This window comes from Diplotaxodon limnothrissa, linkage group LG11, assembly GCF_057381915.1.
Source record: "Diplotaxodon limnothrissa isolate DT_005_m linkage group LG11, D_limnothrissa_male_GT1.1, whole genome shotgun sequence".
In the NCBI taxonomy this organism is placed as follows: Eukaryota; Metazoa; Chordata; class Actinopteri; order Cichliformes; family Cichlidae; genus Diplotaxodon; species Diplotaxodon limnothrissa.
The window spans coordinates 39,455,895-39,468,853 of NC_140606.1; the positions used below are offsets into that span (position 1 = coordinate 39,455,895).

Below are 12,959 nucleotides of genomic sequence, written 5' to 3' on the forward strand. Positions count from 1 at the left end.
CAAAGTGTTAATGCTAGCTTATTATTATTTTAGGGAGGCACATGCCAGCCCATGCTAGCCCTGTAGATCCGCCCGTGGGCAGAGTCACAGGAGAACGTTCGCTCCAAAAACGTGCACGGCAGCACGGCTTAGGTTTGCAAAGCTTCATCTGGACAAACGACTAGACTTCGTGAAATGAACTGATTAAAAAATAAAGTCACGTCATTATGCGTGAAAGCAAGTTCACGTAATTTATAATGTCTACAATGTTGTTGGCACTCTTTCCGTCTTGTTGCTGGTGTAGGAGGAGAGAACTACGTGAGCGGTCCCAACATGACGGGGAGGGCAGGTCTTCTCTTCAGCCTCATCACGGCGGCACTCTTCTGTGGCGTCGCTGCTCAGACAGTCAGAGGTCGGTACTTGAACGCAGCATGCCGGGCTGTGTCTTTGAAACCTGAGTTTAGATACAGGATAATCCAGGTGCTCATGTGCTTTTGTACATTTCATGTGATTGCTTTCAAAGACAAACTGTTAACTATCAGGGGCACGGTGTTGCTTCCAGACTAAAAAGTCTATTTTATCCTTTCTAAAGGAATTGAGACACCAATTTAATTCATTTTTCTGCTGATATATTTCTGTTTACTCCATTAAAGTGTGATATTTTTCCGTTTTTCACAATGGTATAGCATCCAATAGTAAGCAGCAAAAAACCAAAAACAAATCATGACTATTTGATTCCTCGGTGAGCTCATAGCGTGTGCCGTAGAGGGTTAGTGGGATTAATAGTAGAGAACAGGAGACAGAACATTTGTTTCATGAGTTCATCACAATTAATGGAGCTTAGTTGATAATGTTATTCTGGGACTGTGTGTCATCTCCCTGTAATACTTGTGTATGAACACTGATTTTCTTTTGCTGCTATCCAGAGTGTGAAAACGTCACCGTCGGTGACATCGTCTTCCTAGTTGATGGCTCGTCCAGCATCAATGATAAAAGCTTTCAGGAGATCCGCACATTTCTCCGCAAAACCATCCAGGGCTTTGAAATCGACCCCGACAAGGTTCAGATCGGTTTGGTGCAGTACAGCGACGATCCTTATCCAGAGTTCCAGCTGACGGATCACAGGGACAAGAATTCCCTGCTGGCTGCAGTGCAAAACCTTGCCCACCGAGGAGGCGGCACAAAAACCGGCAAAGCCATAGACTTCCTCCGGACGGAGTACTTCACCAAAGAGGCCGGCAGCCGAGCCGAGCGCCGTGTGCCTCAGATTGCTGTGGTCATCACAGATGGCAAATCAACAGATGACGTATTGGAACCTGCCAGGAGACTGAGGCAGCACGGTGTCATCGTGTTCGCCATCGGGGTCGGAGAATTCAGCAGGACACAGCTTATAACCATCGCTAACTGGCCCTCGGAGCGCTTCGTCCTCACCACTGTCAGCTACCAGAAGCTCCAGGACCAGACCAACAACCTGCTGAAAACGGTCTGTCTCAGTCTGGAGGATCAGACGCTAGGTAAAGAAAGCTGATTGGTTGATACAGTGATCTCTTTATTGCACGATTAATTATATCTAAGAAGCACCTGAATACAGTTTTGACACAAGAATCAACAGAAAGCTGAAAATGCACATTTTGCTTGGTCCATCCTCAGCTGTGCCTCTGAGCACTGTGAGGTGGTGTCATGGTCCTGGGTCTGTTGACCCAGTGTTTTGTGTTCACTTGCGTTTTTCGTCATTTGGTGTTATTATTTATGTTTTAGGTTCCTTGTGTTTATTCTATAGAACCTAGGTTGTTCTGTTTAACCTTTTAGATTCCCCTCGTGTCTTGACTCCTGTGTCTCCTTCTGTGTATATTCATTTAGTTGTATGAGTGCTTGCGCCGTGTTTCTCCTTGTTTGATTTTGTCATGTTTTCCTATGTTCCCCAGCTCGTCTTGTCCTCTCTCTCTCGTGCTCCTCTGTGCTCTCTCGCCCCTCCAGTCTGCGTCTCTGTGTGCTTCCCGTTTTACATTGATGGTCTCCTGTCGCTGTACGTCATGCTCTGTTTGCTCTTCCCCTGTCTTGTTATGAATATTGGTCTCAGCTGTGTTCCCCGTGTGCTCCCACGTCCCTCGCTGTCTTCTGTGTAATTATGTCAGCGTCTCCCTCAGTTCCATGTCACATCCTCCCTCATGGTTGTGTGCCTCTCCCTGTTTTCCTGGGTCTAGTATTAGTAGAATTTCCCAGTTTAGTTTTGTATTGCCTTTTTCCGTTCAGAAAATAAAGTTATATTTTGAGTTCACGTCCTCTCTTCCGAGAGTTCGCATTTGGGTCCTCTCCAGCCTGCGCACAGCCAGTTCATGACAGGTAGTAGATCACATGAGCGCTAGGCTTGTTGTATACTGAACATGAACTTGTACTAAAACACTTTTGCTTCTGTCTTCCTCAGCTTTGGTCGACAGGTTTGCAGATGTTTTCTTCCTGGTGGACAGTGGAATAGCTTCCAATCAGTTTACCCTGTTTAGAAATGAGCTTTTCAGACTGTTGAATCGACTGGAAGTTGGAGCGTCTGGTTACCGTGTCGGCTTGGCCCAGTACGGTCAGGACGTCAAAGTTGACTTTCGTCTCAACACTTATCAAACCAAGCAGCAGATCGTGACCGCTGCTCGACGTTTCCGACTGCGTTCACAAACAGGCCAACCACAAAATCTTGGACAAGCTCTGTCCTACGCTAAAGAGAACTTCTTCACTGCTGAGGCAGGAGGCCGCGCACAACAGGGAACCCCACAGTATTTGGTTGTAGTGGCTGGAAAAGACTCGGATGATCCTGTGTTTCGGTCTGCTGAAAATCTGAAAGACGAGGGGGTAATTATTGTGGGGATGGACGCAGGTGCGACAAAGGATGCTCTGGACCGCTTTGCCAGCCCTGGCTATATCTTTGATTCTTCAAGAGTAACTCTGCTGATTGACCTGCTCACGGCCCGGAGAGTGGAGACTGTCACTAAAGGTGAGAAAGCCGCCATCAGTTCATCATCATCATCATCAGTAACTACACAGCAGTGTTTCTGAAGCAGCTATAAATGCAACGATGGTTTATTATAAGTAAGCCAGAGTTTTCCAGAGGAAGCAGTCAGATCATCCCAACTAACGATGCAGAAAGTCTCCACACAATCACCTGAGGGTTTTTTTTTCAACATACCTTTGCTCTTTTAAAACTAAATAGCCGTTCACTGTAGTTTAAGACCCGTTACTATCAACTGTGATCCAGGTGTACAAAAACCTGGATCTGGAACATGTCAGCCTAGCCTTTTCACTCGCATGTCACAGTAGACCATAAAAAGACTCAATGAAGGAAGGAAATCCACCATTTCTGTTCTTTTATTCATGAGGCTAACATTTTAATATTTTGCTTAGGTTTTATGCTTTGTTTGGTGAGTGAAACTCAATCATGCCTGAAATCTGCCTGCAGCATTATCAGGATTCAACTTTATTGTCATTACACATGAATGAATACAGGAAAACAAAATACAGTTTGCATCTAATCAGAAATGCAAAAGCAGTAAGTGCAATAGGAGCAGATTATATACAGATATGTGTAGGATAAAAGATGGAAATAGTTATGACAGATTATGTACATATAAGTTAAGTATACAGATATTTATAATGCTCTACAGACGAGCAGATATACAGATGTGCTACATATATACATATATACTGAAGGCTCCTGTAGCGCCTTGTGGAGGACAGGAGCTGGAAGAGTTGATTGGCAGGATGAGAGGAGTCCCTGAGAATGATGCGTGCTCGGCATAGATACCTCGTCTTGTGGACATCCTCAGTGGCAGGAAGTGGAGTCCCTGTGATGCATTGCGCAGCTTTCACCACCTGCTGCAGTGCCTTGTTGTCAGCAACAGAGCAATTCCCACAGCACACTGTGACACAGTTGGACAGGATGCTCTCTATCACTCAGTGGTGGAAGTTACTCAGTATGACAGCAGACAGGTGTTTTTTCTTCAGTGTCCTCAAGAAAAAGAGGCACTGATGGGCCTTCTTGACCAGGCTGGAGGTTGTAGTTGAACAGGACAGATTCTCAGAGATGTGGGTCCCCAAGAACTTGAAGCTGGACACCCGGTCAACAGCTGTGCCATTTATGTAGATGGGGACATGGGTGTCCGTCTCCTGTCTCCTGAAGTCCACAATGAGCTCTTTGGTTTTGCTGGTACTCAGGAACAGGTTATTGTCAGCACCACACAGCTTTAGTTCTTCACTGTAGCAGACTCACCTAGGTCTGCAGTCAGAGGAACGGGCTCGGCACACAGCAGAGCAGTTATACCCTGACCTAACATGCTGGGGTCTGTTGGTCAGAAAGTCCATGATCCAGGTACAGGTGGAGCTGCTGATTCCAAGATCCACAAGTTTGGTGATCAGCTTGGAGGGAATAACTGTACTGAATGCTGAGCTGAAGTCAATAAACAGCATTCTTGGATAAGTATTTTTGTTGTCCAGGTGTGAGAGTACACAGCGCTGTGGGTACAGCATCCTCTGTACTCCTGTTGCTTCGATTGGCAAATTGGTGAGGATCCAGTGTGGGGAGCAAGCATGCCTTGAGGTGTGCCAGGACCAGTTGCTCAAAGCACTTCATAACTATGGGCGTGAGAGCAACAGGGCGATAGTGGTTCAGGCTAGTTGGTGATGAGTGTTTTAGCACTGACACGATGAAGATGGTCTTGAAGCACGCTGGCATGTCTGCCTGGGCAAGCGACAGGTTAAAGATGTCTGTGAAGAGCCCTGCAAGCTGCTCTGCACATGCTCAAAGCACACGTCCTGAAATGCTGTCATCAGGGGGTAGGGTTTCTTTTTCTTTGTTGTCATTAACAAAACGAGCATAGAAGTCATTTAGCTCATTGAGGAAGGACAAATCCATGGCTGTCTGTGTGGAATTGCTGGGCTTGTAGTCAGACATGGCCTGAATGCCCATCCACATATGTTGTGAGTCAGAGCTGACAAAGTGTTCTTCAGATTGTAGCTGTGCTTCGCCTTCTTGATGCCCCTCTTCAGGTCATTCCTGGACGTACTGTAGGTCTGAGCATCCCCTGATCTGACGGTATTGGTACGTGCCTTTAGTAGAAGCTGCACTTCCTTATTCACCCATGTTTTCTGATTGGGGTACATGTGACAGTCTAGGCTTCAGATTCATATCACATACAGTTTCAGTTGGGTTGACTAAACTGAGTCTGCTCCTTTCACAGATTGCAAAACAGCTAACCAGGCAGACATTGTGTTCATTGTTGATGAGTCTAGAAGCATTGGAGAGGAAAACTTCAGGCTGATGCGTGACTTCCTGCGCTCGGTCATCAGCAGCCTGGAAACTGGTCCATTTAAAATCCGAGTAGGCATTGTTACATACAACGACGTGCCGACTGCACACATCTCCCTCAACTCATTCAGAGACAAGGCAGACATTCTGCAGTTCATCAGCTTCCTGCCTTACCGTCAAGGTGATACATACACTGGAGCTGCCTTATACTTCGCCCTGAAAAACATCTTCACTGAAAAAAAGGGCAGCAGGGAGGATGTCCCGAAGGTAGCGGTGGTAATCACAGACGGTAAATCCCGGGATAATGTGAAGGAACCTGCGATCGCTCTCCGTCGAGCTGGTGTCACAGTTTTCGCTGTCGGAATCAAAGACGCCAATAAAGCCGAACTGCTGGAGATGGCATCTTACCCCAAGTCTAAGTTTGTTTTTACTGTGGACAGTTTCATCAAGCTGAAACCCCTGAAAGAAACTCTGCAGGCAACCCTGTGCAACACCATCTTCCAGATCGGGGTCCAGGACAAGGAAAGTGATGCAGAGACTAAAGAAGGTTTGAACTAAGCTTTCCTGATAAGTTGCCGTTAGTTTTCCCTGAGAAATGTTAACTTTTGTAGTAGCATTATTGATGCAATGCTCTGTGTTAGTGTTAGAGGTATGTCAAGGTGGGTGACTGGATCTTACCTGATAAATTTCCCAGATAAGAAAAAAGAGTAAGAAACCGCTCATCCATTATTAAGTTATAGTTGTTCATAAGCAGCCTGTAAAAATGCTGGGTGTAAACATGGTTTCTCAAACATTTCAGACTCTGAATGTTCAGTTCAAACTCGCTTTCTTTGACTGTGTGAGAAGATCTAACTCTTTGTTCTTCTCTTCAGCATGTGATAAAAAGGACCTGGCTGACATTTTCTTCCTGATGGATGACTCAGGGAGCATTGAAAATGCAGATTTCTCAGACATGCAGAAGTTTATCATTGAGTTTCTTCATACCTTCCGTATTGGGCCAGACCATGTTCGCATGGGTCTTGTTAAATATTCAGATTCCCCCTCTCTACAGTTCGACCTAACACAGCACTCAGATGCTAAGACAATGGAAAAGGCTGTGAAGGAAATCTTTCACAAAGGAGGTGGAACAAACACAGGAAAAGCACTGTCATCCATGAAAGGACATTTTCAGAACGCAAAGACGAGCCGTGGCTACAAAGTCTCCGAGTACCTGATCGCCATCACTGATGGAGAATCCCAAGATAAAGTTAAAGATGCTGCAGAAGAACTGAGGGCGCAGGGGGTCATCATCTACGCCATCGGGGTGAATGCCTCAAATGATAATGAGCTGAATGAGATTGCTGGGGATCCAAAGAGAAAGTTTTTTGTCAGTAATTTTGATGCCCTGAAAACCATCAAAAATGACGTCATCAGAGAGATCTGTTCGGAAAGTGAGTTAAATTAAGTTGGGCTTTGCTTTGTAGCACACATCATTGAGATAATAAGAGGAGAGGATAGAGAACAGGACCATAAACTATTTCAAAAACTTGATTAGATGTATACATGATTTCCTCTTTCTTTTATGGGACTTTCACATGTTCAAAATTGCCAATTCTAGATTTAGGTAGGGAAATAACTGTAAAAAGAGAAAACCACACTAACCTCTATTTGTTTTTCATCCACAGCTTGTAAAGACATACCAAGCGACATATTTTTCTTAACTGACAGTTCTGAGAGTATCTCTGTGGAAGACTTCCAAAAGATGAAAAATTTCATGAAATCTGTCATTAGCAAGTCCAACATTGGACAGGATAAGGTGCATGTTGGTTTTATGCAGTACAGCACCAACAGACGCCTGGAGTTCGACCTCACCACACACTACAACCTGGAAGGAATGCTAAACGCCATCGATGTTATGAAGCAGATGAACGAAGGCACTCGCACTGGCACGGCCATCACAGAAGTCTCACAGTATTTTGATGCAGCCAGAGGAGGGCGGCCTTGGATGAAGCAGTGGTTGGTCGTTCTAACAGACGGTAAATCCCAAGATAGCGTCAGAGAACCAGCTCATGCTCTGAGGGCCAAAGGAGTGGTGATCTATGCCATTGGAGTGGATAAGGCTAACAAGCAGGAACTGTCGGAGATCAGTGGCTCATCGCAGAGGGTCTTTATTGAGAATACCTTTGATGCATTGAAGGAACTAGAGACCAAGCTGGCCTTGAAGTTCTGTGAGAAAGGTAAGAGAGGCTGTTTAAAACCATCTGTGATGTGTGACTGTCTAAAAGGTACAACCAAAGGTGGAGTCTGTGGAGGTGCTAAATCATTCAGTCAATTAACTCAAAAAGTTTTTAATATATTAAACCCATTAATACCTCAGCACAAATGGTTAATGATTGATTTGGTAAAATAAAAATGACTTTTAAAATGTTTGTTTTGCTATTTTAGTTTTTATTGTGACAACAAAAAGTTCTGTTTTTGCTAACCTCCTCTCTTTTTCCTTCATCCAGATTGTAAAAAGACAGTAAAGGCTGATATTATTTTTCTGGTTGATGGTTCTGAAAGCATAAAGAAGGAACAGTTCAAAAGTATGCACACCTTTATGGCTTCAGTTGTGAACCAGACCACAGTTGGTAAAGATCTGACTCGTTTTGGAGTCATTCTCTACTCTGACACACCCAAATCCAGCTTTACTCTAAATGAAATTTACTCCAAAGGAAAAGTCCTTGAAGCTCTGCAGCAGCTGGTACAACCACAAGGAGGCACATACACAGGTGCTGCTTTGGCATACTCGCTGCCGTACTTCAACGCTGAACATGGTGGTCGGAAAGATATCAGTGTGCCTCAGATTCTCATGGTGATCACAGATGGAGAAGCTCGAGACTCTGACAGACTGAAAGCAGAATCTGATGCTCTGCGACAAAATGGGATCACAGTCATCAGTATCGGAGTGCAGGACGCAAAGAGGGACGAGCTGGAGACCATGGCTGGTGGTGACACATCCAAAGTTTTCTTTGTCGATAATTTTAAGGATTTGGAAACTCTGTACCAGAACATTTCTTCTGTCATCTGCAATTCCACTAAGCGAGGTAAGAGTGTCCCAAAGGGAATTATTATGCTCCCTTTAGTTGTCTTTGAGTCAGTTCAGTTTTATTTATATAGCAATTACCTCAAGCTGCTTTATATATTATATTATATTATTGTCACGATCCTGGGTCTTATGGAGGACCACAAGAGCCACGAGCATCGAAATAAAGATTTCTGTGCTTAAATAATGAATTGTAGAATAAATTTTGTATTTGTGGAGTCCGAAACGTCATCAAACAGCCCTACAGACACAAAAACATGTGAAAATATAAACAACCAGACTATCAGCAGAGATTTAAGTACTTTAGGACCTCTGTGAAAATCATTGACAGTATATATCACAGAATTTAAGGCCTTTATAATCACAGAGCATACAGAGAGGTCTGTCCAACCAATCAGAGAGCTCCTTACATCCCACGGTGTGGCTAATTTGAATAGCCGCACGATTTTTAAAATGAAGTTGTTAATCCAGCAGCTAATCCAGCAGCTAATCCCGGAGCGAACAGGAAAGGGAAATGGATTTTGAAATGCAGTTTATTAAATTGGAATTCCAAAATGAATTTACAAATGCAGAATTTATTCTACAATTCATTATTGAAGCACAGAAATCTTTATTTCGACGCGCGTGGCTCTTGTGGTCCTCCACAGGGTCTTTTGACCCAGCGTTTTGAGTTTTAGTTTAAGCCCTTCAGGTTTTCTACGTTCATTTTTTTTCATGCCTAGGTTGTTATACTTCTTTGTTATTAGATTCCCCTTGTGTCTTACTCCCCTGCTAAGTCTCCCTTGCCCTTCATGTGTTTCATGTCTGTCTTACTTTGTCAAGTTCAGGTTGTCATGTCTGCGTCTTATGTTTCCTGTTTTATTTTGAAGAGGTCTTGTGTTCCTGTGTTCATCGTGTTCAGTTTTACTCTTCCATGTCGTTATGTCGTTGTGTTCATGTGTGTCAGCTGTTCCCCGTGTGTTCCCACTTCTTCTTAGCCTCCTGTGTGTATTTAGTCTGTGCCTTCTCATTCTTTGTCGGATCGTCTGTGTTGTTCCCATGCCAAGTCCTGCGTTCAGGTTTTCATACATCCTCATCCTCATCCTCATCATCATCATTGCAATGTTTAGAGTTTGGTTTTCTATTTGCCAGGGTTTTTCATAGTTCGTGTTTCCTTTTGAGTTTACCCAGTTTAGGTTATTGCTTAGTTTGTGTTGTTTTCGCCCTTTTATTTTGTACTGTTCTGTCTGCTTTAATAAATGGTTCATCATCAGTTAAGTTTGAGTTTGAGAATGTCTGCACCTGGATCCACTCCACGCAGTTTGCCTTGGCAAACTGTGACAATTATAATATTATATTATATTATATTATATTATATTATATTAAGATAAGATAACCTTTATGAGTCCCACACGTGGGACATTTGTTATATTATATGATATAAAATAATTTCCCCTAGGAATCAAAGTATTCTGATTCTGATTAATATATTATAATAATTATATAATATATGTATGTTTAATGTTTCCCAAGTTTTTCATTAATGTCTAATTTTTTGGTCAACCCTTCTTCCGGTGTCACAATAGATACAAAAGTCTAACCAAAGATGGCATCAGGTTGTTGGTTGGCTGATTGATGGAAGCCTGACGATGCCACAGTGTTAAATTCACAGCACAGTTGTGTATTAATGGCATCAAATGTCTCTTTCTTGCTTTTTCTTTGGCAGTTTGCAACCAGACAGACTTGGTCTTCCTACTCGATTACTCGAGCAGCATCAACCAAAGCCAGCACACAATAATGTTAAACTTCACAGCAAGTGTGGTGGACAACTTTAATGTCAGAAAAGAGTTTGCACATGTCGGACTTGCACAGTTCAGTGATAATCCTAAACATGAGTTTTACCTTAACACGTACAACGACAAGACGAAGCTGATTGAGCATATCCTTAACATGAGCTATAACGGTGGAAACACTAATCTTGGAAAAGCCTTGGATCACATTAGGGACTACTTTCATGAATCAAATGGAGGCCGCAGAGGTGTTCCCAAGAACCTGGTGTTGATCACAGATGGTAACTCTCATGATGACGTGGAGGATGCCGCAGAAGCGCTCAGGAAAATGGGGGTTACAGTATTCGCCATTGCTGTTGGAGATGTCTTTTACCTACAGCTCCTGCAGATCACTGGCACACCAGAGAAGGTCTATGATGTCGAGAACTTCGACAGCTTGGCAAATATCAAGACAAAGATCATTGATGAAATCTGTGACACTGGGCCTGAGCCAAAAATTGGTAAGTTGGAAAAAAGAGATGTACATGACTAGTAATTTCATAATTAGGCGAACAGAAAATCTTTGAGTGAATACTTTAAAAGAGAGACTAAACCAAGACAGCCAGAAGATCCAATTTCCATATTTTAAATGGTGACGTAATGTGGGGCACCATTTATAACAGCAACTGCTTTCACACCACACAGTTCAGGGGACAAGTATCCACAGCTGGACTGGCCATCGGGCATACCGGGCAACTGCCCGATGGTGATTTTTCGTTTTTATGGGGCATTTTTGTTTGTAACGGTGTATAGAGTGAAAGGTGGTAGCCTATTGGTCATGATTGACTCTGGGCTGGACCAATTATAGCCAAGAAGGTTGATGCACCCTCCCCCTTGCTTGGGCAACAACTCTGAAAGCAATCTTATCGTAGACAAAGAGAAGAAAATGGTACTGAGGTGAAAAGGAAGTGATTTGTCCCGGACTTCAGCTACAATGAAAAAGACACAAAGCTGGAGTTATTCTGTCTTTGCTGCACAGCTGCCTCTTCTCCTCTCATTCTCTCCCCTCTCTCTCCTGTTTCTACTTCAATCATGAAACTGATCAATGATCAGCTGATCGGCTCTCTTGTTTGTTTATCGCCCACTTTGCGCCAGAAAGAGGAAACCAGCGGATGTCGCGCTAAACAACAGCAGCACGTTTAAGCTTGATCAGCTGTTGTTGGAATTTATTTAATATTAATTTCTAGTATCAGCTGATGTTTGCTGGAGCCACAGCTGTAAAGCTGCTGGTCATGATGTCGGTTTGGTTATGTGGTGAGAGGGAAACATGAAGATGAAACCAGGAGACGTCCTTACTGAACCATCAGAGCTGAACAGGTGATGGAGAAACAGGTTTACCTTTTAGGTGACATGGATGAGTTGAAGTTAAGTAGCTGACAGCTGGTAACTGTGCAGGGGTGGGTCTAGCAAAGTTTTGTCGGGGGGCAGGTAGGGCATTAACAGGGAGAGGGGGGCACAAAGAAGTACTTTTCTTTCTTATTCTCATTTAAAATGTCTCGTTTTTATTAAATAATTATCTGAATCTTATGATCGAAGTAGTCATGTGATGTCAAATGCAGTGTTGGCCAAGTTACTTGAAAAAGGTAATCAGTAACTCCCCAAAAACATAATCCCATTACTTTACTGATTACTTATTTTCAAAAGTAATTAATTACTTAGTTACTTAGTTACTTTTTAAAAACACGATTTACAGCCTGAGTAGCTGATAAAGCGACAGATCTTTCAGCCCAATTCTACTTTTTCTACATAATCATACAAAATGTAATCAAATGGAAAAGTCTCTTTTTAAAACTTGTTTTATTAGTTTTAATCTTTTAACTTTATGCATCAAGCAAACATTAAATTATATGCAACATTCTCTGACTGGAAGAAATTAGTTTAACATTTAAACCTATTTTCTGCACATTCCAGCACATAAAATAAAATAGTTTTTGTGTTTACACTCAGTCTTTCAAATAGATGCAAGTAAAACACAGCAGAACATAAATAAAGTCAAAGACTCAGCGGTCCTGTTGCTCTATTTTCACCTGTAAAGCAGGAGTGGGGTAGGCGGAGGGTTACCCTGGTGCAGGTGTGCCGCGGTCAGTGGAAGAATCCGCGAGTTTCTCTGTGAGTTTCCCATCACCTCGTAGCTACTCGGTGCTTGTTGGAAGTTTAGGGTTTTTTCGCTGTAAAAAGAAGTTTTCTTCCCACGCACAGCGGACACTAATGTTTTTGTCACTTTTTATGGAATCAAACTCAAAGTAAGGTCAGTACTTCCACGCTTTAAACGCTGCACACAGCTGTTGTCACGAATGTCGCACTCGCTTACTGTCATGAGACATTCTCGCAAAAAAATTATGGTTTTAGTAACGCAGTAACGCAGCGTTCCTACAGGAAAGTAACGGTAATCTAATTACTGTTTTTGCAATAGTAATCCCGATTACTTTTTTCAAGTAACGAGTAAAGTAAGTATTACTCATCTCTGGTCAAATGTATGTAAGTCATCTCTAGTCTTCTCTGTCTTGATTTCAGGTTTCCACCATGTGTTGTAGATTTGTTTTTGGTGTTGGGGGGGGGGACGGATGATTCAACCACCCAACCCTGCCCTGTTTCTTTTTTTTTTTTCCTTTTTGTTTTTGCTTCTTGATAAATAAAGGAGAAATGTACTTGCCTATTCTACCTGCTTTTAAACCATTTAAAATTAAAATTCATAGTTTTATATGTGAATTATATAATGTTAAATTACTATTAAACAAATGACTAAGTATTTCAGGCTTTAGTTCACTTCAGCCATATTCCATATAAATCAGGTAACATACAAAAATAAAAATAGCTT

At 42.7% G+C, this 12,959-nt stretch overlaps 1 protein-coding gene across 1 annotated transcript in view; it reads left to right on the forward strand.

Moving 5' to 3' along the window:
- The window catches only part of LOC146623610 (collagen alpha-6(VI) chain-like), a 54,930-nt gene that overhangs the window by 4,085 nt on the left and 37,886 nt on the right, over positions 1-12,959 (forward strand). The window contains exons 2-9 of the mRNA XM_085366737.1: positions 292-391; positions 906-1,493; positions 2,405-2,962; positions 5,202-5,816; positions 6,142-6,699; positions 6,934-7,485; positions 7,756-8,334; positions 10,039-10,602. Of these exons, the coding sequence (XP_085222863.1) occupies positions 292-391; positions 906-1,493; positions 2,405-2,962; positions 5,202-5,816; positions 6,142-6,699; positions 6,934-7,485; positions 7,756-8,334; positions 10,039-10,602 (4,114 nt within the window). The remainder of the gene's footprint in view (positions 1-291; positions 392-905; positions 1,494-2,404; positions 2,963-5,201; positions 5,817-6,141; positions 6,700-6,933; positions 7,486-7,755; positions 8,335-10,038; positions 10,603-12,959) is intronic.